Source organism: Tachypleus tridentatus, chromosome 9 (genome assembly GCF_004210375.1).
Source record: "Tachypleus tridentatus isolate NWPU-2018 chromosome 9, ASM421037v1, whole genome shotgun sequence".
Taxonomy (NCBI): domain Eukaryota; kingdom Metazoa; phylum Arthropoda; class Merostomata; order Xiphosura; family Limulidae; genus Tachypleus; species Tachypleus tridentatus.
Genome location: NC_134833.1, coordinates 165801468 through 165828117, shown reverse-complemented (window position 1 = coordinate 165828117; position 26650 = coordinate 165801468). Strand labels below are relative to the sequence as shown.

General features: G+C 38.0%; 3 protein-coding genes across 3 annotated transcripts in view; 2 read left to right on the top strand and 1 right to left on the bottom strand.

Annotated features, from left to right (window-relative positions):
- The window catches only part of LOC143226876 (uncharacterized), a 30896-nt gene extending 16250 nt beyond the window's left edge, over positions 1–14646 (top strand). The window contains exons 3-5 of the mRNA XM_076458409.1: positions 5787–5887; positions 11918–12089; positions 14372–14646. Of these exons, the coding sequence (XP_076314524.1) occupies positions 5787–5887; positions 11918–12089; positions 14372–14646 (548 nt within the window). The remainder of the gene's footprint in view (positions 1–5786; positions 5888–11917; positions 12090–14371) is intronic.
- Positions 1–26650, bottom strand: part of LOC143227570 (uncharacterized) — a 434192-nt gene that overhangs the window by 225725 nt on the left and 181817 nt on the right. The gene's annotated exons all lie outside the window — the stretch shown is intronic.
- LOC143226941 (uncharacterized) lies at positions 14715–16088 on the top strand. The gene has a single exon (XM_076458498.1). The coding sequence runs from the start codon at positions 14715–14717 to the stop codon at positions 16086–16088; it is 1374 nt and encodes a 457-aa protein (XP_076314613.1).

Here is a 26650-nt window from a genome sequence, read left to right as displayed (position 1 = left end):
GCACAGCAGGTCAGGTGTCAAAGCCAGAAGGAATCTTGGATTAAATACACATCTAGTTTCTCTTCTACTGTCAGTTCCAAAGTCATATGGGACAAAACTCAAAATGTCAGTGGACAGTATACCTCTGCCCGCCTATTGACTTTGCTCTTTAACAACCAGGAAATTGCTGATGCCCAGAGCATCACTGATGCTCTCAGTGGACATTTTCTTGTGCATCTAGCACTTTTGCTTCATCCCCACCATTTTAGCCATTAAAGTAAGGACAGAGAAATTGCTTCTTTCCTTTTGGGCTGATTATCTCTATGATTATAATCACCCCTTGGCACTGGTGGAACTCAAGCTTGCTACTCTTTGGTCTGGCAATACATGTTGGACCTGATGATATTCACTACGAGATGCTGTGCCATCTCTCTCCTGCCTCTCTTGCTGTTTTTTTTTGTTTTTGTTAACCAGATTTGGCAGGAGAATGTTTTTCATGATGCTTGGTGCCATGCGATTTTTGTCCTTTCTTTAAGCCTGGGAAGAATCCCAAGATTCATTCAAACTACTGTCTAATTGTTTTGATGAGCTATCTCTGTAAGATCTTAGAAAGAATAGTTAATGCTTGTCTTGTTTGGCTTCTTGAATCAAACAACCTCTTCTTTCCCATGTGGTGTGGTTTGTGATGACAGTGCTCCACTGTGGACCACCTGATTCAACTTGAAACATAAATTGGGAAACCTTCTCCATCAATATCTTGTTTCTGTATTTTTATTTTGAGAAAGTGTATGATACTACGTGAAGATATGGCATTCTGCAAAACCTCCACTCGTATGGGTTGCATGGCACCATTTGCCCATTTTTATTAAACATTTTTCATGGACTGGCAATCCAAGTCCAAATGGGTTCAACACTTTCCTGTTCTTTCCCACAGGAACTTGGCATCCCTCATGGCTGTATCTTGAATGTCACACTTTTCATTATAAAGATTAATGACATCAGTGGACAACCCCTACAGTTGCAAATAGTCTTTATGTTGATGACTTTCATATTTCTGTGTCATTTGTCGACCATGAGGTTTATTGAACAGCAGCTACAGACTGCCTTCAGTCATTTACTGAAGTGGACCATGGCAAACAGCTTTAACTTATCTCTCTCTGAAACCGTTTGCATGCTCTTTTTCTGTCAATGGGGTATTCACCCTGATCCTGAACTCCGTATTGGTGAAGTTGTGCTGCCTGTGGTCCCAAAGATAAAGTTCTTGAGGCTTATCTTTGACCGTAAGCTGACATTTATACCATGCATTAAGCAGCTATGGGTCACGTACAAGAGCACTGAACATCTTCCATGTCCTCTCTACCATCACTTGGGAAGGGGATTGATGTTCTATGCTAAAGATATATTGTTCTCTTATTTGATCAAAACTCAATTATGGATCACCGGTCATTGGCTCTGCCAGACCTTCGGCATTAAAGATGCTGGACCCTATTCATAAACAAGTACTTTGGATCTGCACTGGGCTTTCCACACCTCCCCAGTTCAGAGCTTATACATAGAGTCTCATGAACCTTCTTTGCACCTCTGCCATTTGCAACTATCTTTACTACATGCTTTGAGACTTTTTTCCATATTAAAGCATCTCACCTGGGGTAGTGTTTTCCTTCCTCAGTGGGCCATATGTTTTCATAACAGATGATCTTTCACTGGTCAGCCCATCCCACCATAGCTTATTACAGTCCCCAAATGTGACCTATCTTTAAGTCATCTGAGAAAAGTAGATACTCCTGATTGGAAATACTGTCTTTTATTTACTGAACATCTTTTGAACAATCCTTCCATTCCTATTTATACTGATGGTTCAAAATCAGGTGACTGTGTGGGCTCTGCCATGGTTTGTTGTGGTTTGGTGGTTGTGTGCAGAATCCCCTCTACAGCTTTTGTGTTCAGTGCTGAAATGTGTGCCATTTCTCTTACCGTGGATCACATAGAAGCTAAGCAGTACTCAAACTACACTATTTATACTGACTCAGTTCTCTATTGGCCCTGGAATTGCTTCACGTTAGTTCACACCCTGTTTTCGTTGATATTCAAAACCAACTGGCCCATTTTTCTTTAACATCTACTTCTGTTCAGTTTTTCTGGATGCCAGGCTATGTTGGTGCTCGCGGGAATGGGCTTGCTGACACTACAGCTAAATCTGTCTGCTCTGGCACTATCACTGCTGTGCCTGTTCCATACATGGACTATGGTCCTGTATTCAAGGCTCAGCTTCTTACCAGTTGGCAGTCAACATCTAGTGAGCATTGTGAAAAGAAGTTTTTTCCAAATAAAACCCTCTATTGGACTTTGGCCATCTTGCTTCTGTAAGGATTGGAAAGAGAAAGTTGTCCCAATTAGACTATGCATTGGTCACAGTTTTTTAACTTATCATTTCTTTCATCTGGGAAATATACACCAATGTGTTGTCTGTGTATCACTGATGTCACAATAAGCCACATTTTACTGTCTTGCCATCGTTGAGAGTCATAACAACGGCACCATTTTAAACACGTTTTTTCCCAAGGTTTATCTGTAACGTTTAACGGTGTTATTGGCGATGGTGACATTGTCCACCTTAGAAATGTTTTTAGTTTTTCAAAGACTATTAACGTTTTTAATTCTATTTAAGTTTTTTATAATTGACACATTAGACATTTTAAAAAAATGTGATTCCCTTTTCAAAATCAAAGTACATCTAGTTTGATTCGAAATTAGAAAATGGCCGTAACATCAAATAACTGAAAACTAGGATGGAAAGGCCAACTTCAGGTGACTTACACTGCTGTTTGAACTACCTGTTAGTCATCCTGGTGAGTTATAGTAATTAAAATTGTGCTACAAGTCCTTTAAAACTTGTATTACTTTACTTTCTGAAAACAGCCATAACATCAAATAACATGAAACCAAGACTGGAAAGGCCAACTTCAAGTGACTAACGTTGATTTTTGTGTCCTACTCATTAGTCATCCTGGAGAGTTATAATTGCTATTATGTTACAGAAAGTCCTTTGCATCTTGTATTACTGTAATTTTTCTCTCACTGCTTGAGACTAGATGTAAAAATTGGATGTAATACTATTTATGTTCTTAGTTCAAAAATTAAACTCTGTTTTGTTTTACCTTAATTTTCTTTTATGAACTTTAATAATTTTACTCTAATTTTAACTTTTTACCAGATATTTGATGCTGATAGCCTAGTTGCTTTGTGCTTAAAAGACCAAACCAACCAACTATTCTTTAACAGTCAGTATCTCACTGTGTTATCTTTCAAAATGGAAAACATAATAATTACTAGAAAAGTTTCTTTAACTAAACTACTGGCCAGCCAAGTTGTATTGTCAGGATACCTATACACACAACCCAGTATGGTAAGGTAGTTAAGGCACTTGACTTGTAATTTGAGGGTTTCGAGTTCGAATCTCCGTCACACCAAACATGCTCGCCCTTTCAGTCATAGGGGCATCATAAAGTGATGGTCAATCCCACTATTCGTTGGTAAAAGAGTAGCCCAAGAGTTGGTAATGGGTGGTGATGACTAGCTGCTTTCTCTCTAGTCTTACACTGCTAAATATGGGATGGCTAAGGTAGATTGCCCCCGAGTAGCTTTGCACAAAATTCAGAACAAACCTATACACACATCTCCAGACATGTTTTATTTGTTCTCAGCATGTTTACCTTTGTACATCTCATATTTCTGACATAGTGAACAACATTATATCAGATTCCTTTTCTCAGATTGATGTTGTTTTGAAGACTTAACTCTTAATGGGTGGTACAAACATATATCATTCTTTGTTGATTATACTTTAAGGGATAAAACCATATTATTTCAGTCTGGTCTCCAGTAAACATCATGGCCCAGTGTATAGTAATTTGTAATTGTAATTGGTAGGTTTAGAGATAGACAATTTCTTTTATTCCTGTAAACGTTTTTATATTTATTAATATCTTTGTTTATTCTAACAAATTCTATATGTATCATAAGTTATAAAAATAATCAAAGTTAATGCTTTGGATTAGTACTGTCATCAGTTGTTCTAACAGTTGGGTAATCAAAATTAAGATTACATTGCTTGTCATAAAGGCAGTCAACTGATCCATATTTGGATTATTATCACTGTTTTTGATTACTCCAAGTATCCAAGAGATCCAAATATTGTTGTTATAGTTGTATGTTGTTAAGTTCAAAGTTATAGAATTTTAGAACACTCACTAGTTAAAAAGCAACTTAATTAGTAGCTGTCACTTTGTTTGTTACTTGGTTTGAGGAATACTACAATAATTGATTAATTGAATGTGATCAATTAATTTAAGTGTTCAATAATTGATTAGTAAATATCACTAATCACATATATCAGGGTAGGTTGTAAGTTTGAAACTTTCTTGCAATGTTTGTTGTGTCCTTGCAGAAGACACTTTAGTTATTTAGGTTTATGTTGCAGTACAATAGGAGTTAACCTGCAGTGTACTGACATCTCATTAAGATGGACTTTGTCACCATTGAATACAGAGTTTAGTACTGGTTCATTCGTGTTCTCTCACCTTAGAATGGGTGGAGCTGTTCCCTAGTTCTAGATGCAGCTGTGAATATCTTGAGTGAACCATGATAGTATTTCTTCACAGATCTTTCTTTCTGTCATTTTTATTGATACCAGTCTGTGCAGATTGGTATTGAATACCAATCCAGTCACGATTGCATGCTGTGTGCCAAAAAAGTGGTTTTAATAATATGTGAAATGTAATGTTCCATACATTTTGCAGTATTTTGGTGGACCAATATGTCCTAGGTACAAAACTGGTGGACCAATATGTCCTAGGTACAAAACTGGTGGACCAGTATGTCCTAGGTACAAAACTGGTGGACCAGTATGTCCTAGGTACAAGACTGGACCAATACGTCCCTAAGTACAAGACTGGTGGACCAATATGTCCTAAGTACAAGACTGGTGGACCAATATGTCCTAAGTACAAGACTGGTGGACCAATACGTCCTAGGTACAAGACTGGTGGACCAATACGTCCTAAGTACAAGACTGGTGGACCAATATGTTCTAGGTACAAGACTGGTGGACCAATATGTCCTAGGTACAAGACTGGTGGACCAATATGTCCTAGGTACAAGACTGGTGGACCAATATGTCCTAGGTACAAGACTGGTGGACCAATATGCCCTAGGTACAAGACTGGTGGACCAATATGTCCTAGGTACAAAACAAGGACCATTTATTGAAGTGTTTACTTCTTGTTGCCAAACTTTAGCACTTTTTTGACAATTCATATTTCTCTGTTTACTTAAACACATTGTGTTGTATTTCAGTATAATGTAGTGAAGCATGATTTACATTCAGTGTTATTATAGACAAATAAACACTATTTATACTTCTACCAACAGGGGGAGCTGATTCATTACAACAAAGATCTTTACAAGCTATTTTAAAGTTTGGTATATCACAAAGTAAATTATACACCAGACCTGTTGATCTAAACACATTGTGTTGTATTTCAGTATAATGTAGTGAAGCATGATTTACATTCAGTGTTATTATAGACAAATAAACACTATTTATACTTTACCAACAGGGGGAGCTGATTCATTACAACAAAGATCTTTACAAACTATTTTAAAGTTTGGTATATCACAGAGTAAATTATACACCAGACCTGTTGATCTAAACACATTGTGTTGTATTTTAGTAGAATATAATGAAGCATGATTTACATTCAGTGTTATTATAGACAAATAAACACTATTTATACTTCTACCAACAGGGGGAGCTGATTCATTGCAACAAAGAACTTTACAAACTATTTTAAAGTTTGGTATAGTGAAAGACGAACAACAAGAGAACTGCGTTGAAGGAAAAACTGAGGTAATTTTTGTTTAAAACTTTTGTAGTTTTTATTAAAAGTTGTTATAAAATTGTAGAGGTGTTTTCCTGGACTTTATGTGACTTAAGCAGAATCAGTGTTGTGATATTTGAAATCATGAAATTTACAAACTTTAATAAACTATTCTTCAAACCTGTCACTGTTCTTTTTTGTATTTTTAATGCTAACAATCCACATATGTTAACATTAAAGTTTCTGCTACAATATATACCTCTTCTCAGTATAAAGCTTCTCTTAATCATGGACTTTTATTTAATCCGTTAATAACTGTAATACTTCCTTAATGCACCAGAGTTGTTTTAAAACTGTGACTTCTTGCTCATTTAGCGTGCAAAGTGTATACAAGAAACTTCCACTCTAATAGGTGCTCAGCACACACTCATCCCATCTCTTCTTATTTCCTGTTCTCTCTCATTACTATTTTCTGTGGTTTCTTCAAGAAAGATGTGTTTTCCAGTTTGGGTTCTTCCGTTTCACAGCACTTACATCTTTTGTAACTTTTGCTTGCCATCTTTTTATGTTTCGAGACTCATCATTTATGTGGATGACTGGCTCCTTCATACTTGTTTGTTTTTACAAGAGTTGATTAAGTTAGAAAAAACATTTTTTTCCTCTTCCACTTAATAGCATCTTCTCTATCCCCTCATACTTGGGATGTGGCAAGATTGTCGGTCAAAACTGTATCTTTTCTTCTCTATCTGTTTGAGAGGTCCTATGTCTTTTGGAGATGTTGGCCTTTTTGGAAACACTCATTCCTCTGGAACATGCTGTCATACATTCTCTTCAGTGGGAACTGTAAGATCAACAGAATTTCCTCTTGGATCTGTTGGTTTTCCAGGTCATTTTTTCCAGTTTCCTTGTATACATATCTTACGTAATGGTTGAACAGAAACTATGCTACAGTTGGTGTTCCTCTTTTTGTATCTTCATCTGGTTCAAGGATTTTATATACAGTGGAGATCTCTGTGTTTCTGCAGAACCAGGTCTTCATGTTAATCTTTTGTAGTTCTTGGCTGTTTGTTGGGCCTAATCTCATTTTTTGCAACTTCTTCATGGGAGTGTAGTTATGATACATTCCAAAAACTTTTGTGGTCTCCTACATCTACAGACATAGAGGTACCTATTCCAGGCCCTTATGTTTTTCAACACTAAAATTTCTTTGTTAGGCTCAAGACCAAGTTTGTTAGGTGCAGTGAATGAGTTTTATTTGAGAACTCTGAACTACTAAGGAACCAAGTAGTGAGGATTTTCAGTTTGCAAGTTGTTTGAAAAGTTGGAAGCTACCATAACTAGAGTTGTGGAAACAGATAAATATTAGTATAAACTGTGGGAAGTTGACAGTAGGACTTCAAGAGAACCTTAAGCTTTTACATTGAAGGGAGGCATCAGCTAAGAACAATGATATTCAGAAAGTTAGAGACGTATTAGGGTTAACAGTAGTGAACTTAGCTGTAAAGACCATATTATATTGAGCAACAGCAATTGTGGTAACTGAGTAATATGGTATCATAATGTCTAGTTGTATGAAGAACATTCTAGTCCTCTGTGGAGGTAAAAATATGTGTTGATAATTTAGTTTTGATAATGTGTTCCAGACTTTGTGATTGTGAGTAAAGTGACAGCACATAAAGTGAAATTATTGCAAAATGTATTGTAACAACAGAGTAGAGAAGAATAATTTGTCTTTTCAGCTGTGTTCTAAAGTAATTGAACCAGACTATGTGGACTTTGCACAAGAAAATTATTTAAAGCTCTGTATACAAACAATGTAACAAGCATTTGTATCTAAGTATGACTTGTTTTAATATTATATTTTAAAACAGTTGGACTGTGTGCTGTTTGTTTGGTGTTGAATTGGACTGTGTGCTGTTTGTTTGGTGTTGAATTGGACTGTATGCTGTTTGTTTGGTGTTGAGATTTTTTCACAAAATTTCACAGATATTTACTATAAAGAATTTGGCCCATATTGAAAATCTGAATTTTGTGTGTGTGTGTTTAATTATTAGTTTTGCAATAATAATACTAATTTCTTACCAGTAAGATAATTGTACAGTTAAAGATGAAATCAATATACTTTGGATTGATATGAAGTGCAGTTCAATGTTGGTTAATACATTAGTTCAGTTGGTATAGCACTAGCTTGAAGTTTTAAAGACCTCAGGTTTAACCTTGCCCACAGGAAGTAAGAAGAAGTACCCTTAGTGCTAAAAGTAATAACTGTAGTTACAAAGAACCTATTTTGTTGAGCAACAAATTTCAATTGGAAGGATATTTTTAGTGGATATGATGTTACAGACCACCAGATGAAACTGATGAAATTAGTGAGAAACTTTATAATGACATTAATATTTCAGCTGTTAATGAAGATATAATTATGAATGATTTTAGTATCAGTCACATAGATTGGGAAATGCTAGAGTCAAACCATGAGAAAGGTTTCTGGAAACTGTTTAAGATGGATTTCATCACCAATTGCTCAAGGAACCAACCAGAAATAATGATATTTTAGATGTATGTTAACTTCTAATACAGAAATGTTGGATACTGAGGAACAACTTGATGTCAGTAATCATTGCTTTGTTATTTAATATTTCATGTTTTGGTACACATGGAAATTGGGAATAATGATACACATTTCTGAAAAAACATTTTGAAGGGATACAACAAGAATTATCTGTTGTGAATTGGACAGCTGAGTTATCTGGAGATACTGATCAAATGTGGCAAGTTTTTAAAGAAATATTTTTTTCAATATTCAAAACAATTATATTCCTTACAGAAAGAAAAGAGTAGTTGAAATTACAAAAGAACGGGTTGGCTCATGATGAGTACAAGAAATTAAAATTTATAAAAAGCATCACAAATTTAAGAAATATAAATTGATTGGTATTACAGAAGATTAAGAAAGTTGGTGAAATGGGAAACTAAGACGTCGAAAAGGGTGTATAAAGTTGGTGAAACGGGAAATTAGGACGTCCAAAAGGATGTATAAAGTTGGTGAAACGGGAAACTAGGACGTCCAAAAGGATGTATAAAGTTGGTGAAACGGGAAACTAGGGCGTCCAAAAGGATGTATAAAGTTGGTGAAACGGGAAACTGGGGCGTCAAAAGGATGTATAAAGTTGGTGAAACGGGAAACTAGGACGTCCAAAAGGATGTATAAAGTTGGTGAAATGGGAAACTAAGACGTCGAAAAGGGTGTATAAAGTTGGTGAAACGGGAAATTAGGACGTCCAAAAGGATGTATAAAGTTGGTGAAACGGGAAACTAGGACGTCCAAAAGGATGTATAAAGTTGGTGAAACGGGAAACTAGGACGTCCAAAAGGATGTATAAAGTTGGTGAAACGGGAAACTAGGACATCCAAAAGGATGTATAAAAAAGTTTATGTACTTCAGGAGTAAACAAAATGTTAGGATGGAGATATAGAGCCTTTCAGGGATGATAAAGAAAGACTTTTATACAATGAACATAAGATAGCTAAGTTATTAAATTCTACTTTTTCCTTAGTTTTTATTAATGAAAACTTGAGCAATATTCCTCATCTTGAACAACTGATAGATGAAAACAAAGTTTAATAAGACAACTGAATAAATTCTGAACTTGTTAGAATAAAACAGAGATGTCTAAAGAATCATAAGACTCGTGGGACAGATAATATTCCCCATGGATTTTAATGGAGGTCAAGGATTAGATATGTGAGACACTTGCCACAATATTTTGTAAGTCTTTGAACAGTGGACAAGTATCAACAGATTGTAAATTAGCTAATGCCACTCATATCTTCAAGGGAGATAACATAAGTTGACTCAGTAATTATAGGCTTATGAGTCTTACATCAAATGTGGGAAAAGTTTTGGAGAGTCTGATAAAAAGATACTTTCCAAACTCATTTAACAAAGTATAGAATTTTATTAGACAGTAAACACAGTTTTACAAAAGGAAAAATATTGCCTTGCAAATCTTCTGACATTCTTTGAAATGTTACTTCATATGTAGATTAGGGTAAAGTTGAATAATCTGGATTTTCATAAAGTATTTGACAAGGTATCACATAAAAGGCTTCTAAAGAAACTTATTTCTATAAGTGTGGGTTATAAGTTAACTAAGATAGATACAAGTGTGGGTTGATGTAAGAAAGTAGAGGGTTCTTATAAATGTAGTTCAGTCACACTGGTTTATTGTCACAAGTGGTGTACCTCAGAGTTCAGTCTTAGGACCAATGTTCTTTTTGATTTACATTAATGACATACATGAGGAAATGTTCAATAAATTGTATAAATTTACTGATGGTATCAAGATCTTGAATGTTACTGGCTGTGAAGAGGATGCTGCTGCTTTATGAAAGGATTTTGATCATTTAGTGTATTGGGTAAATGAATGACAGGTTGGTTTTAATTATAATACATACAATATAATGCATGTGGGTTATCATAATTTGGATATAAATAACCTTAACAGTGTCATGTAAGAAAAAGATCTTGGTGTCATGGTTGGTCAGTTTCTTGAGCCATCTCTGCAGTGTTGCTAAGGCAAATAGGAGTTCAGGTTGTATCTATACCAGGGGCTCCCAACCTTTTGGCACTCGCAACTTGAAAATGTAATTGTTGAAATAAAATTAATGTTATCCCAAGCTACTTCTAACAAGGCTACGCGACTCCCCTGCCAAGGCTGTGCGACCCTCTGGGGGGTCACGACCCACCAGTTGGGAAACCCTGATCTAGAGTAATATTGAATACATGTCTAGAGAATTTATAATTTCATTGCACTGATCAGGCCACACTTCGAATATTGGGCTCCTCTCCTTAGGAAAGACATTGCATTGTTGAAAGTGATTAGAGAAGTGCTACTAGAATAGTGACTGGGAAAGTTAAGATGTGTTAAGAGTTGGTATCTGATTAGAATTGTTAAATAAGTTGATATTACTGATGCATCAACATTTTTCATACTTAACAGTGAGAATAATAAAACTAAGGGATACAAATATAAATTTAGGTGGGGTAAAAACCATCCTTATCTAAGATAATTTTAGTTTTTGTATGAGGTGATTGGTTTATAGAATGGATTTCCTTTGGATGTTGTAGAAGCAGTATATTTGAGTGAGTTTAGAAAGCTTGATATATATATACGAATGATAACAGCTGGCTTTATTTTTTTATTATTTAATAGTTTTAGTTTCGCTGAGAGGATGGGACAGTCAAGAGGGAAGTCTCTTCTCTTTCCTAAACACCATGTTATGTTAAGGTGTTCCTAATCTCAAAACTGATTTAAACAGAATGTTGCACAGATGGAGCCAGGTGCTCAACCAATGTATCAAGTGATTTAAACAGAATGTTGTACAGATGGAGCCAGGTGCTCAACCAATGTATCAAACTCTTATTGATGGATGTTGTCACATTCACACTGATGATTAAATGAGTAGCAAGAACTGAGGGATCTAAAGAAGCTAGTGTGTAAGATGATGATTTTTAATGAGTTAAAGTCTGAGATCAACAGAAGTGTTATGCATGAGAGGAGGTATCTATCAGAAACCTATTTTCAGTGCATGGAACATGAAATTATGGCTGTTGTTACACCAATCTTCTTGTTGCACTGTACACAAATATTTGCATCTGTTTTTGTATTTTTTACTTTTCTGTGAAACCTGGAATCAACAAAATATCAAACTGGACATCAGAAAATCTGTTTCATTTCTGATCATATATCCTTATAAATTTCACTATTTTCCTTTGTGTATTTGCTAACATAATAAAATGTTTGGTTATTAAATTTTTCCTTTTAATAATGTTTTTATCTGCAAAACTTGCATGTCAATATAAATACATAACAAATTAAACAGCTTTTGTTTAAATTTTATAAACTTTGTTTCTGTACTTATTGACAAAAAGATCAAAATAGGTTTAATTTTGTTTGTTATATGTAACATGGTAGACTTTTATCATATTTTCAACTAGTTCACTGCAAATGATGTGTATATGTTTATATTAACCTGTTGAATGTGTTTTATTTTAGGATATCTTTGTCACAGTTAAAACAGAACAGCCTCATGACCTACCAAAAGATGAGGTCATTTCAAAATTTAGTGTCAACAGTGATGATGATTTGGATAATTCAGAATATGGTGTTATTAGTGTGAAAACTGAATTACAACAATGTACTGAATCTAGGTTGGAAAGTACATCTGGTATGTATATATGTCTCCTACAAACTGTAAATTCATTGTAACTTAAAAGACTATGTTAGATACTTGGTAATTTTTAAAAGTTACTGAACTATGTACCCAGATTATTTGTTGTGTACAAGATCTGTGTTTATTGTGTTTTTGTTACACCTTTATTTAGTAATTATTGTCTGAAATGTTAGGAAGTGATCAAGTGACAAAATATGTCACTAGTAAGTTAGTGGAAATGGCTGTAGTGAACAGTCATTATTTCTATAAAATGAAATGGAAGGAAACTTTCTAGCTTTGCAGTTTCTCTTATAATTGTAGTTCTTTATGTATAGACTTTGATAGTAATGGTTTCCATGGGTTAATATTTCAATCTGTATATAAAATACATTGTGATGACTTAGTTCCTCAATATTTACATCCTTTAGGTTCTAGGACTTTGTGGTGGTCATGAACCCTCTGTCTTTTACTTTTTTTATGCTGAAACACTTGCTTACACTGCATCTTGTAGAAGAGATGTGTCTCAAACTTGCTGGACTGCTGGTTAAGGAGCTCAATTCACAGTTTGTGGCCTCTGTCACCGAACATTCATGTCCTCTCTACCACGGGAGTGTTATATTGAGATGATAAATCTCTATTCATTGGTAAAAGTGTAGCCCATGAATTGGTGGTGGGTGGTGTTGAATAGCTGTCCTTTGTAGACTATCTGTGCTAAATTATGGATGGCTGGTGTAGATAGTCATCCTGTAGGTTTATATGAAATTCAAAAGGAACCAAACAAAACCCAAACTTGATAAAAGAACTATATATTTATGAGATATTTAATCTTTCAAGATCTTTACATTTATAGATATTTATTTAACTTAAATTTAGGATTTTTTGGACAGGAACTTTAGAGTACTGATGTTGATCAATATGTTTGAAACAAAACATCAGAAGATTTAGTGATATTCAGCTTGTTACAGTTATGAAAGTTCTCTAAAACTCAATCCAGTTTAATTAATAGTTGAAAACAAAGTTTGTGACATTGCATCAGCATATTTGTATAATTGATTTAAGAATTAGTCCAGTGTATACCTATGTATTCAACATGGTGTGTTATTTCCATTTTTGCTAATAATTTCAAATTACTGATAATATAAAATATCCTATAATTTTTATTTCTTGACATATTGCTCATGTACTTAATCAAACAGAGTGGAACTGGTTCCTTTTGTACACTTTATTTAATATGTGACATTTATGTAACCAATTGACAGCTCTTAGAATCTCCCTAGTGTTTTTTGTCAGCCAATTTATGTATTAGAAGCAGTTTGGTTCTTTCAAATCATGATTTCAAGGAAGTAAGTTATGCCTTCAGTCTGCTCAAAATATCAGAATTTTTTTAGACCCAAATACAGCTTAGAATTCTGTGGCATTGATATAGAAATTTATTGTTCATCAGTTATTCAAATGTATATATCAAACCCCAAAAAAAATTATTTCTTAGATGTCTTTAGATATATAAGAACTTTAAAAACTGAGATTTTGTATATGAAAGACTTGTAATATTTACAATAACTTACAAACATTTTGTAAACATATGCATATATTATAAAAAATCATAGTATAATTACTCTCATGGATACTTTCATGGTTACAAACTGGGTGGATTTCACCCTATCTGGAATGAAAGGGTTATCTGTAAAAAATTCAATTTGAACAACAGCTTCAGAACCTTTACTGTTGATTGGTATGAAAAGTGATTTGTTAAAACTGTTTTATTAGAGTGTAAACTCTTTCCATATGAGGTTGATTACATTAACCTATTAACCCCAAAATAACCATCATATTTCCTCTGAAAACTTTTAATGAAGTATGTAGATCTTCAGGAAATTTATCATGGTTAATGAGTCTATTTTAGTTTGGCTCCATAACAAACAAGATTGAAAGATATAAAAATTAGACTTTACCTCAGTAATTTCTGTATTATTATGTATAAATATGTTAAACTCCATACTTCTTAGACAGGTGGTAAATAACAGAAGAGAGAAGACCTAGAGAACAAATGTCACACTAATGGAGATTGGGGAATTTTAAAAACATTTAATTAGACAAATAAAAACCTAACTCTGAAGTAATGTAATATATGATTTATTAGCCATATTTTGATGTCTAGTTTATTGATATACATTGGTTACAAAGTGGTTTAGTTAAATATTGAATGTAACTTTTTAAAATGTTGTTACATACACACTTTAACGTACCAATAGAACTAGTTTAAATTATGTGTGTTGTATCAGATATTTTTATTTCAGATATAAAGACCTGTGTGAACTCCTGTTGTGGAAGCAGTTTTCCTGATTGTCATCTTTTAAAACAAGAAGATCAATTTAAAGATGTGAAATCTTCAAGACTAAACATTGATGTTTGTGGAAAAACAAATTTAAATGGAAGTAACATAAAACAACCATGTGGAAAGGAAAGTGTAACATCTGATAATGTGAAACAACACGAGAGAGAATACTGTGTGGAAAGAAACTGTACAAATTTGAAGTTTGTAGCAAGCAATTTAGTTTTAATGATAAATTGATAAAGCATGAAGAAATACATATTGGAGATAAATCTTACAGTTGTGCAACATGTGGAAAAGTCTTCATAATGAAGCATTTCTTAAAACGTCATGAACGAATGCATAATGGAGAGAAACCTAATAGTTGTGCAACTTGTGGAAAAGTGTTTAGAACAAGTACCTACTTAAAACATCATGAAAAAATACATACCAGAGGGAAACCTTATAGTTGTGCAACTTGTGGAAAAGTGTTTAGAAAAAATTGGGATTTAAAATTACATGAAAGAATCCACACTGGGGAGAAGCCATACACATGTGACATTTGTGGAAAACACTTTGTAAGTAGCAGCAATTTAAGAACACATGAACAAACACATGCTGGGCTAAAACCTTACACTTGTGCAATATGTGATAAACAGTTTAGAACAAATTATGCATTAAAATACCATAAAAAAACACATACTGGTGGAAATACAGTATCTATTAAACTGTTGAGAAAGAATTATATTTTAAAATTGAAAAAAAGAAATAACAGAGAGAAACCTTATGGTTGTAATAGTTGTGGAAAATGGTTTGTAACTAATAATGGGTTAAAAGTACATCAAAGAATACATACAGGGGAGAAACCTTATAGTTGTGATGTTTGTGAAAAACAGTTTGCAACTAATGGCAACATGAAAAGACACAAACAAACACATTCTGAGGAAAAACTCTACTGTTGTGGAGTTTGTGGAAAACACTTTCAAACAAATAATGGATTAAAAATTCATGAACGAATTCATACTGGGGAGAAACCTTACAGATGTGACCTTTGCGGAAGAGACTTCAGGATAAATTGGGAGTTACAAAAACATGAACGAATACATACTGGAGAAAAACCTTACAGCTGTGTAGTGTGTGGAAAACGGTTTAGATGTAATGCTAGCTTAAAAGTTCATGAACGAATACATACTGGGGAGAGACCCTACAGTTGTGAAGTGTGTGGTAAACAGTTCAGAACAAGTAATACAGTAAAATATCATGAACGAATACACACTGGGGAAAAACCTTACTGTTGTACAATTTGTGGAAAAGACTTTAAATCAACTTGTGACTTAACAACACACAAAAAGAAACACTCTGTGGAAAAACCTTACTGTTGTTCAGTTTGTGAGAAAAAGTTTCGAACAAATAACGAATTAAAACAACATGAGAGAAGACATACAGAGGAGAAACCTTACTGTTGTGTTGTTTGTGGAAAAGACTTTAAAACAAATGCTGAATTAAAGAGACATCAAAGAATACATACAGGGGAAAAACCTTACTGTTGTAAATTTTGTGGAAAACAAGTTGGAACTAGTGATAGCTTAAAAATACATGAAAGACTACATACTGGGGAGAAACCTTACAGTTGTAACTTTTGTGGAAAACAATTTCCAAGTAATTGTAACTTAAAACAACATGCAACGGTCATACTGGGCTGAAACCTTACAGTTGTAAAGTTTGTGGAAAAGACTTTAGAACAAATCAGGAATTCAAAATACATCACAGAATACACACTGGAGAGAAACCTTACAGTTGTGATGTTTGTGGAAAACAATTTAGAAGTAACTGTAGCTTGAAAAAACATGAACGAATACATAGTGTGGTGAAACCTTACGTTTGTGTAATATGTGATAAACAGTTTAAAACAAATAAAGGGTTAATATATCACAAAAGGACACACATTATGAGGGACCGTAGTGATTTGGAAATTGTGAAAAGTGATTTCAAAGTAACTCTATCTTAAAAATGAAGTGAATAATGCACTTTGAAGAGAAACCATACAGTTTCATAGTTTATGATAAACAGTTGGGAATGAATAGTAAGTTAAACAAATATCAGAAAATGAACAATCATTGGAAATCTTACTGTTGTTTACTGTGCTGTAAATGATTTGAAATAAACTGTTAGTAAGGTTTTTTTAATAAAAGTTTACTGAACCAGATGAGAGAGAGATGAATGAGGTACACAGATCTCTCTCTGGTGTGTGTTTCTAATATGGTAAATTGACTACAGGAGAAACCAAAAGATTAAATATTAATGGAGAGATGGGTCATTTCTGTAAATAGAAATTGGAAGAAACTTTATAACTGAACAGTTGTAAATCTTTTTTATCATATATGGACAGTAAGTAATGATTTTAACCAATTTCCTTTGTTTTAATATGTCAACATGTAATGAGAATGTGTTTATATAATAGACTTTTCCAAACTTTCAGATCTCTGTGATAGTGAGCTGTTAAATTATGTAGAATTAATATCTCCGTTTTCTGTCCTGATTTAAATACTTTTACAATTTCTAGTAAGATAGTTATATTTCAGCCTTATAAATAAAATATTAATGAACATTTTTATTTTCCCTAATTGGGATTTTGATGTATTTGTGTTAATTAACATGTTAAAAGGACAAAACATTTGAAGATTTTGTGACATTCAGCAAATAAAGTAAAAAAAAAAAAATTTTCTTAAAGTTAATGAAGAAAAGCTAGTACTTGAAAGTAAAGTTGGGTGTTGTGATGCTGTACCATCATATCACCACAATTTGTTTACTGTAAACCTTTCTATTGAATATGACTGATACGGACATTTTTTATTTACTTTAAAAAAAAAAAAGACAAATATAAGGATGGGCAATATTTCAAAAATGCTGTAAATGTCATTCCTGTTTCTGGAGGATTGATATGAGGCATTGCTATATTTATTGTTTAATGGGTTTTTCTCATTTTGTTGCTTCTTTGTTTCTTTATTTTTAAACTAGCATTTCACTGGACAGGAATGTTCTTTCTAAAGCACACCAACCTTCATTACAGTTGTTACTTGACTATTGGACTTTCTTTCCTTGGCCCTTCTTAGCATTGGTTTGAATTTTTTCTTGTACTCCACTTAACTGCTCTTGGTGGTATTTGTTGAACCGTGGTCTACTGCTGTGTCAATACGCCCGTTATTCAGGTACTGTGTATAAGGACTCCATTCAGTTATAATTATCATATTTTCTTCACAGAGCATTCGCTAATGAGTCTTTCTGTGGTATGGATACTGTGGCTGTTCTTCATGTCATGAGGGTAATTTTCATTAAAAATATTTATTTCTGTTTGACAAGCTGAAACACAACATAAATTCCTAGATTATTCTTTCCAGCAAAGAGGCAGATTAGGTTTTTTCTATTGCACCTCTGATATTTAGCATGACTCAACACTTGGGGGACAGGGGCACTCTCATTTGAAATTGTCCAGGGAGCTCTGAGGCTGCACTTGAAGGTGATCTTGGACATTCTGGAGAGAAGAGACTGCACTTTAAGGGGGTCATGGACATTCTGGAAAGAAGAGACTGCACTTTAAGGTGGTCATGGACATTCTGGAGAGAAGAAGCTGCACTTGAAGGTGATCTTGGACATTCTGGAGAGAAGAGATTGCACTTTAAGGGGGTCATGGACATTCTGAAGAGAAGAGACTGCACTTTAAGGGGGTCATGGACATTCTGGAGAGAAGAGATTGCACTTTAAGGGGGTCATGGACATTCTGGAGAGAAGCTGCACTTGAAGGTGATCTTGGACATTCTGGAGAGAAGAGACTGCACTTTAAGGGGGTCATGGACATTCTGGAGAGAAGAAGCTGCACTTGAAGGTGATCTTGGACATTCTGGAGAGAAGAGACTGCACTTTAAGGGGGTCATGGACATTCTGGAGAGAAGAGATTGCACTTTAAGGGGGTCATGGACATTCTGGAGAGAAGCTGCACTTGAAGGTGATCTTGGACATTCTGGAGAGAAGAAGCTGCACTTGAAGGTGATCATGGACATTCTGGAAAGAAGAGACTGCACTTTAAGGGGGTCATGGACATTCTGGAAAGAAGAGACTGCACTTTAAGGGGGTCATGGACATTCTGGAGAGAAGAGATTGCACTTTAAGGGGGTCATGGACATTCTGGAGAGAAGAAGCTGCACTTGAAGGTGATTTTGGACATTCTGAAGAGACGAGACTGCACTTTAAGGGGGTCATGGACATTCTGGAGAGAAGAAGCTGCACTTGAAGGTGATCTTGGACATTCTGAAGAGACGAGACTGCACTTTAAGGGGGTCATGGACATTCTGGAGAGAAGAGACTGCACTTTAAGGGGGTCATGGACATTCTGGAAAGAAGAGACTGCACTTTAAGGGGGTCATGGACATTCTGGAGAGAAGAAGCTGCACTTGAAGGTGATCTTGGACATTCTGGAGAGAAGAGATTGCACTTTAAGGGGGTCATGGACATTCTGAAGAGAAGAGATTGCACTTTAAGGGGGTCATGGACATTCTGAAGAGACGAGACTGCACTTTAAGGGGGTCATGGACATTCTGGAGAGAAGAAGCTGCACTTGAAGGTGATGTCGGACATTCTGAAGAGACGAGACTGCACTTTAAGGGGATCATAGACATTCTGGAGAGAAGAGACTGCACTTTAAGGGGGTCATGGACATTCTGGAGAGAAGAAGCTGCACTTGAAGGTGATCTTGGACATTCTGGAGAGAAGAAGCTGCACTTTAAGGGGGTCATGGACATTCTGGAGAGAAGAAGCTGCACTTGAAGGTGATCTTGGACATTCTGGAGAGAAGAGACTGCACTTTAAGGGGGTCATGGACATTCTGGAGAGAAGAGATTGCACTTTAAGGGGGTCATGGACATTCTGGAGAGAAGAAGCTGCACTTGAAGGTGATCTTGGACATTCTGGAGAGAAGAAGCTGCACTTGAAGGTGATCTTGGACATTCTGAAGAGACGAGACTGCACTTTAAGGGTCATGGACATTCTGGAGAGAAGAGACTGCACTTTAAGGGGTCATGGACATTCTGGAGAGAAGAAGAACTTGAAGGTGATCTTGGACATTCTGGAGAGAAGAAGCTGCACTTGAAGGTGATCTTGGACATTCTGGAGAGAAGAGACTGCACTTTAAGGGGGTCATGGACATTCTGAAGAGAAGAGATTGCACTTTAAGGGGGTCATGGACATTCTGGAGAGAAGAAGCTGCACTTGAAGGTGATCTTGGACATTCTGGAGAGAAGAAGCTGCACTTGAAGGTGATTTTGGACATTCTGAAGAGACGAGACTGCACTTTAAGGGGGTCATGGACATTCTGGAGAGAAGAGACTGCACTTTAAGGGGGTCATGTACATTCTGGAGAGAAGAAGCTGGACTTGAAGGTGATCTTGGACATTCTGGAGAGAAGAGACTGCACTTTAAGGGGGTCATGGACATTCTGGAGAGAAGAGATTGCACTTTAAGGGGGTCATGGACATTCTGGAGATAAGAGACTGCACTTTAAGGGGGTCATGGACATTCTGGAGAGAAGACATTGCACTTTAAGGGGGTCATGGACATTCTGGAGAGAAGAAGCTGCACTTGAAGGTGATCTTGGACATTCTGGAGAGAAGAAGCTGCACTTGAAGGTGATTTTGGACATTCTGAAGAGACGAGACTGCACTTTAAGGGGGTCATGGACATTCTGGAGAGAAAAAGCTGCACTTGAAGGTGATCTTCGACATTCTGAAGAGACGAGACTGCACTTTAAGGGGGTCATGGACATTCTGGAGAGAAGAAGCTGCACTTGAAGGTGATCTTGGACATTCTGGAGAGAAGAAGCTGCACTTTAAGGGGGTCATGGACATTCTGGAGAGAAGAAGGTGATCTTGGACATTCTGGAGAGAAGAGACTGCACTTTAAGGGGGTCATGGACATTCTGGAGAGAAGAAGCTGCACTTGAAGGTGATCTTCGACATTCTGGAGAGAAGAAGCTGCACTTGAAGGTGATCTTGGACATTTTGAAGAGACGAGACTGCACTTTAAGGGGGTCATGGACATTCTGGAGAGAAGAAGCTGCACTTGAAGGTGATGTCGGACATTCTGGAGAGAAGAAGCTGCACTTGAAGGTGATCTTGGACATTCTGGAGAGAAGAAGCTGCACTTGAAGGTGATCTTGGACATTCTGGAGAGAAGAAGCTGCACTCGAAGGTGATTTTGGACATTCTGGAGAGAAGAGACTGCACTTTAAGGGGGTCATGGACATTCTGGAGAGAAGAAGCTGCACTTGAAGGTGATCTTGGACATTCTGGAGAGAAGAGACTGCACTTGAAGGTGATCTTGGACATTCTGGAGAGAAGAGATTGCACTTTAAGGGGTCATGGACATTCTGGAGAGAAGAGACTGCACTTTAAGGGGGTCATGGACATTCTGGAGAGAAGAAGCTGCACTTGAAGGTGATCTTGGACATTCTGGAGAGAAGCTGCACTTGAAGGTGATCTTCGACATTCTGGAGAGAAGAAGCTGCACTTGAAGGGGTCATGGACATTCTGGAGAGAAGAAGCTGCACTTGAAGGTGATTTTGGACATTCTGAAGAGACGAGACTGCACTTTAAGGGGGTCATGGACATTCTGCAGAGAAGAAGCTGCACTTGAAGGTGATCTTGGACATTCTGGAGAGAAGAGAATGCACTTTAAGAGGGTCATGGACATTCTGGAGAGAAGAAGCTGCACTTTACGGGGGTCATGGACATTCTGAAGAGACGAGACTGCACTTTAAGGGGGTCATGGACATTCTGCAGAGAAGAAGCTGCACTTGAAGGTGATCTTGGACATTCTGAAGAGACGAGACTGCACTTTAAGGGGGTCATGGACATTCTGCAGAGAAGAAGCTGCACTTGAAGGTGATCTTGGACATTCTGAAGAGACGAGACTGCACTTTAATGGGGTCATGGACATTCTGGAGAAAAGAAACTGCACTTGAAGGTGATCTTGGACATTCTGGAGAGAAGATGCTGCACTTTAAGGGGTCATGGACATTCTGGGAGAAGAAGCTGCACTGAAGGTGATCTTGGACATTCTGGAGAGAAGAAGCTGCACTTTAAGGGGGTCATGGACATTCTGGGGAGAAGAAGCTGCACTTGAAGGTGATCTTGGACATTCTGGAGATAAGAGACTGCACTTTAAGGGGGTCATGGACATTCTGAAGAGAAGAGATTGCACTTTAAGGGGGTCATGGACATTCTGGAGAGAAGAAGCTGCACTTGAAGGTGATCTTGGACATTCTGGAGAGAAGAAGCTGCACTTGAAGGTGATTTTGGACATTCTGAAGAGACGAGACTGCACTTTAAGGGGGTCATGGACATTCTGGAGAGAAGAAGCTGGACTTGAAGGTGATCTTGGACATTCTGGAGAGAAGAGACTGCACTTTAAGGGGGTCATGGACATTCTGGAGAGAAGAGATTGCACTTTAAGGGGGTCATGGACATTCTGGAGATAAGAGACTGCACTTTAAGGGGGTCATGGACATTCTGGAGAGAAGACATTGCACTTTAAGGGGGTCATGGACATTCTGGAGAGAAGAAGCTGCACTTGAAGGTGATCTTGGACATTCTGGAGAGAAGAAGCTGCACTTGAAGGTGATTTTGGACATTCTGAAGAGACGAGACTGCACTTTAAGGGGGTCATGGACATTCTGGAGAGAAGAAGCTGCACTTGAAGGTGATCTTGGACATTCTGGAGAGAAGAAGCTGCACTTTAAGGGGGTCATGGACATTCTGGAGAGAAGAAGCTGCTCTTGAAGGTGATCTTGGACATTCTGGAGAGAAGAGACTGCACTTTAAGGGGGTCATGGACATTCTGGAGAGAAGAAGCTGCACTTGAAGGTGATCTTGGACATTCTGGAGAGAAGAAGCTGCACTTTAAGGTGATCTTGGACATTCTGAAGAGACGAGACTGCACTTTAAGGGGGTCATGGACATTCTGGAGAGAAGAAGCTGCACTTGAAGGTGATCTTGGACATTCTGGAGAGAAGAAGCTGCACTTGAAGGTGATCTTGGACATTCTGGAGAGAAGAAGCTGCACTTGAAGGTGATCTTGGACATTCTGGAGAGAAGAAGCTGCACTTGAAGGTGATTTTGGACATTCTGGAGAGAAGAGACTGCACTTTAAGGGGATCATGGACATTCTGGAGAGAAGAAGCTGCACTTGAAGGTGATCTTGGACATTCTGGAGAGAAGAGACTGCACTTGAAGGTGATCTTGGACATTCTGGAGAGAAGAGATTGCACTTTAAGGGGTCATGGACATTCTGGAGAGAAGAGACTGCACTTTAAGGGGGTCATGGACATTCTGGAGAGAAGAAGCTGCACTTGAAGGTGATCTTGGACATTCTGGAGAGAAGAAGCTGCACTTGAAGGTGATCTTGGACATTCTGGAGAGAAGAAGCTGCACTTGAAGGTGATCTTCGACATTCTGGAGAGAAGAAGCTGCACATGAAGGGGGTCATGGACATTCTGGAGAGAAGAAGCTGCACTTGAAGGTGATTTTGGACATTCTGAAGAGACGAGACTGCACTTTAAGGGGGTCTGGACATTCTGCAGAGAAGAAGCTGCACTTGAAGGTGATCTTGGACATTCTGGAGAGAAGAGATTGCACTTTAAGAGGGTCATGGACATTCTGGAGAGAAGAAGCTGCACTTTACGGGGGTCATGGACATTCTGAAGAGACGAGACTGCACTTTAAGGGGGTCATGGACATTCTGGAGAGAAGGTGATCTTGGACATTCTGAAGAGACGAGACTGCACTTTAATGGGGTCATGGACATTCTGGAGAAAAGAAACTGCACTTGAAGGTGATCTTGGACATTCTGGAGAGAAGATGCTGCACTTTAAGGGGGTCATGGACATTCTGGGGAGAAGAAGCTGCACTTGAAGGTGATCTTGGACATTCTGGAGATAAGAGACTGCACTTTAAGGGAGTCATGGACATTCTGGAGAGAAGAGATTGCACTTTAAGGGGGTCATGGACATTCTGGAGAGAAGAAGCTGCACTTGAAGGTGATCTTGGACATTCTGAAGAGAAGAGACTGCACTTTAAGGGGGTCATGGACATTCTGAAGAGAAGAGATTGCACTTTAAGGGGGTCATGGACATTCTGAAGAGAAGAGATTGCACTTTAAGGGGTCATGGACATTCTGGAGAGAAGAAGCTGCACTTGAAGGTGATTTTGGACATTCTGGAGAGAAGAGACTGCACTTTAAGGGGGTCATGGACATTCTGGAGAGAAGAAGCTGCACTTGAAGGTGATCTTGGACATTCTGGAGAGAAGAAGCTGCACTTGAAGGTGATCTTCGACATTCTGGAGAGAAGAAGCTGCACTTGAAGGGGTCATGGACATTCTGGAGAGAAGAAGCTGCACTTGAAGGTGATTTTGGACATTCTGAAGAGACGAGACTGCACTTTAAGGGGGTCATGGACATTCTGCAGAGAAGAAGCTGCACTTGAAGGTGATCTTGGACATTCTGGAGAGAAGAGAATGCACTTTAAGAGGGTCATGGACATTCTGGAGAGAAGAAGCTGCACTTTACGGGGTCATGGACATTCTGAAGAGACGAGACTGCACTTTAAGGGGGTCATGGACATTCTGCAGAGAAGAAGCTGCACTTGAAGGTGATCTTGGACATTCTGAAGAGACGAGACTGCACTTTAAGGGGGTCATGGACATTCTGCAGAGAAGAAGCTGCACTTGAAGGTGATCTTGGACATTCTGAAGAGACGAGACTGCACTTTAATGGGGTCATGGACATTCTGGAGAAAAGAAACTGCACTTGAAGGTGATCTTGGACATTCTGGAGAGAAGATGCTGCACTTTAAGGGGGTCATGGACATTCTGGGGAGAAGAAGCTGCACTTGAAGGTGATCTTGGACATTCTGGAGAGAAGAAGCTGCACTTTAAGGGGGTCATGGACATTCTGGGGAGAAGAAGCTGCACTTGAAGGTGATCTTGGACATTCTGGAGATAAGAGACTGCACTTTAAGGGGGTCATGGACATTCTGAAGAGAAGAGATTGCACTTTAAGGGGGTCATGGACATTCTGGAGAGAAGAAGCTGCACTTGAAGGTGATCTTGGACATTCTGGAGAGAAGAAGCTGCACTTGAAGGTGATTTTGGACATTCTGAAGAGACGAGACTGCACTTTAAGGGGGTCATGGACATTCTGGAGAGAAGAGACTGCACTTTAAGGGGGTCATGTACATTCTGGAGAGAAGAAGCTGGACTTGAAGGTGATCTTGGACATTCTGGAGAGAAGAGACTGCACTTTAAGGGGGTCATGGACATTCTGGAGAGAAGAGATTGCACTTAAGGGGTCATGGACATTCTGGAGATAAGAGACTGCACTTTAAGGGGGTCATGGACATTCTGGAGAGAAGACATTGCACTTTAAGGGGGTCATGGACATTCTGGAGAGAAGAAGCTGCACTTGAAGGTGATCTTGGACATTCTGGAGAGAAGAAGCTGCACTTGAAGGTGATTTTGGACATTCTGAAGAGACGAGACTGCACTTTAAGGGGGTCATGGACATTCTGGAGAGAAGAAGCTGCACTTGAAGGTGATCTTGGACATTCTGGAGAGAAGAAGCTGCACTTTAAGGGGGTCATGGACATTCTGGAGAGAAGAAGCTGCTCTTGAAGGTGATCTTGGACATTCTGGAGAGAAGAGACTGCACTTTAAGGGGGTCATGGACATTCTGGAGAGAAGAAGCTGCACTTGAAGGTGATCTTGGACATTCTGAGAGAAGAAGCTGCACTTTAAGGTGATCTTGGACATTCTGAAGAGACGAGACTGCACTTTAAGGGGGTCATGGACATTCTGGAGAGAAGAAGCTGCACTTGAAGGTGATCTTGGACATTCTGGAGAGAAGAAGCTGCACTTGAAGGTGATCTTGGACATTCTGGAGAGAAGAAGCTGCACTTGAAGGTGATCTTGGACATTCTGGAGAGAAGAAGCTGCACTTGAAGGTGATTTTGGACATTCTGGAGAGAAGAGACTGCACTTTAAGGGGATCATGGACATTCTGGAGAGAAGAAGCTGCACTTGAAGGTGATCTTGGACATTCTGGAGAGAAGAGACTGCACTTGAAGGTGATCTTGGACATTCTGGAGAGAAGAGATTGCACTTTAAGGGGTCATGGACATTCTGGAGAGAAGAGACTGCACTTTAAGGGGGTCATGGACATTCTGGAGAGAAGAAGCTGCACTTGAAGGTGATCTTGGACATTCTGGAGAGAAGAAGCTGCACTTGAAGGTGATCTTGGACATTCTGGAGAGAAGAAGCTGCACTTGAAGGTGATCTTCGACATTCTGGAGAGAAGAAGCTGCACATGAAGGGGGTCATGGACATTCTGGAGAGAAGAAGCTGCACTTGAAGGTGATTTTGGACATTCTGAAGAGACGAGACTGCACTTTAAGGGGGTCATGGACATTCTGCAGAGAAGAAGCTGCACTTGAAGGTGATCTTGGACATTCTGGAGAGAAGAGATTGCACTTTAAGAGGGTCATGGACATTCTGGAGAGAAGAAGCTGCACTTTACGGGGGTCATGGACATTCTGAAGAGACGAGACTGCACTTTAAGGGGGTCATGGACATTCTGGAGAGAAGAAGGTGATCTTGGACATTCTGAAGAGACGAGACTGCACTTTAATGGGGTCATGGACATTCTGGAGAAAAGAAACTGCACTTGAAGGTGATCTTGGACATTCTGGAGAGAAGATGCTGCACTTTAAGGGGGTCATGGACATTCTGGGGAGAAGAAGCTGCACTTGAAGGTGATCTTGGACATTCTGGAGATAAGAGACTGCACTTTAAGGGAGTCATGGACATTCTGGAGAGAAGAGATTGCACTTTAAGGGGGTCATGGACATTCTGGAGAGAAGAAGCTGCACTTGAAGGTGATCTTGGACATTCTGAAGAGAAGAGACTGCACTTTAAGGGGGTCATGGACATTCTGAAGAGAAGAGATTGCACTTTAAGGGGGTCATGGACATTCTGAGAGAAGAGATTGCACTTTAAGGGGTCATGGACATTCTGGAGAGAAGAAGCTGCACTTGAAGGTGATTTTGGACATTCTGAAGAGACGAGACTGCACTTTAAGGGGGTCATGGATATTCTGCAGAGAAGAAGCTGCACTTGAAGGTGATCTTGGACATTCTGGAGAGAAGAGACTGCACTTTATGGGG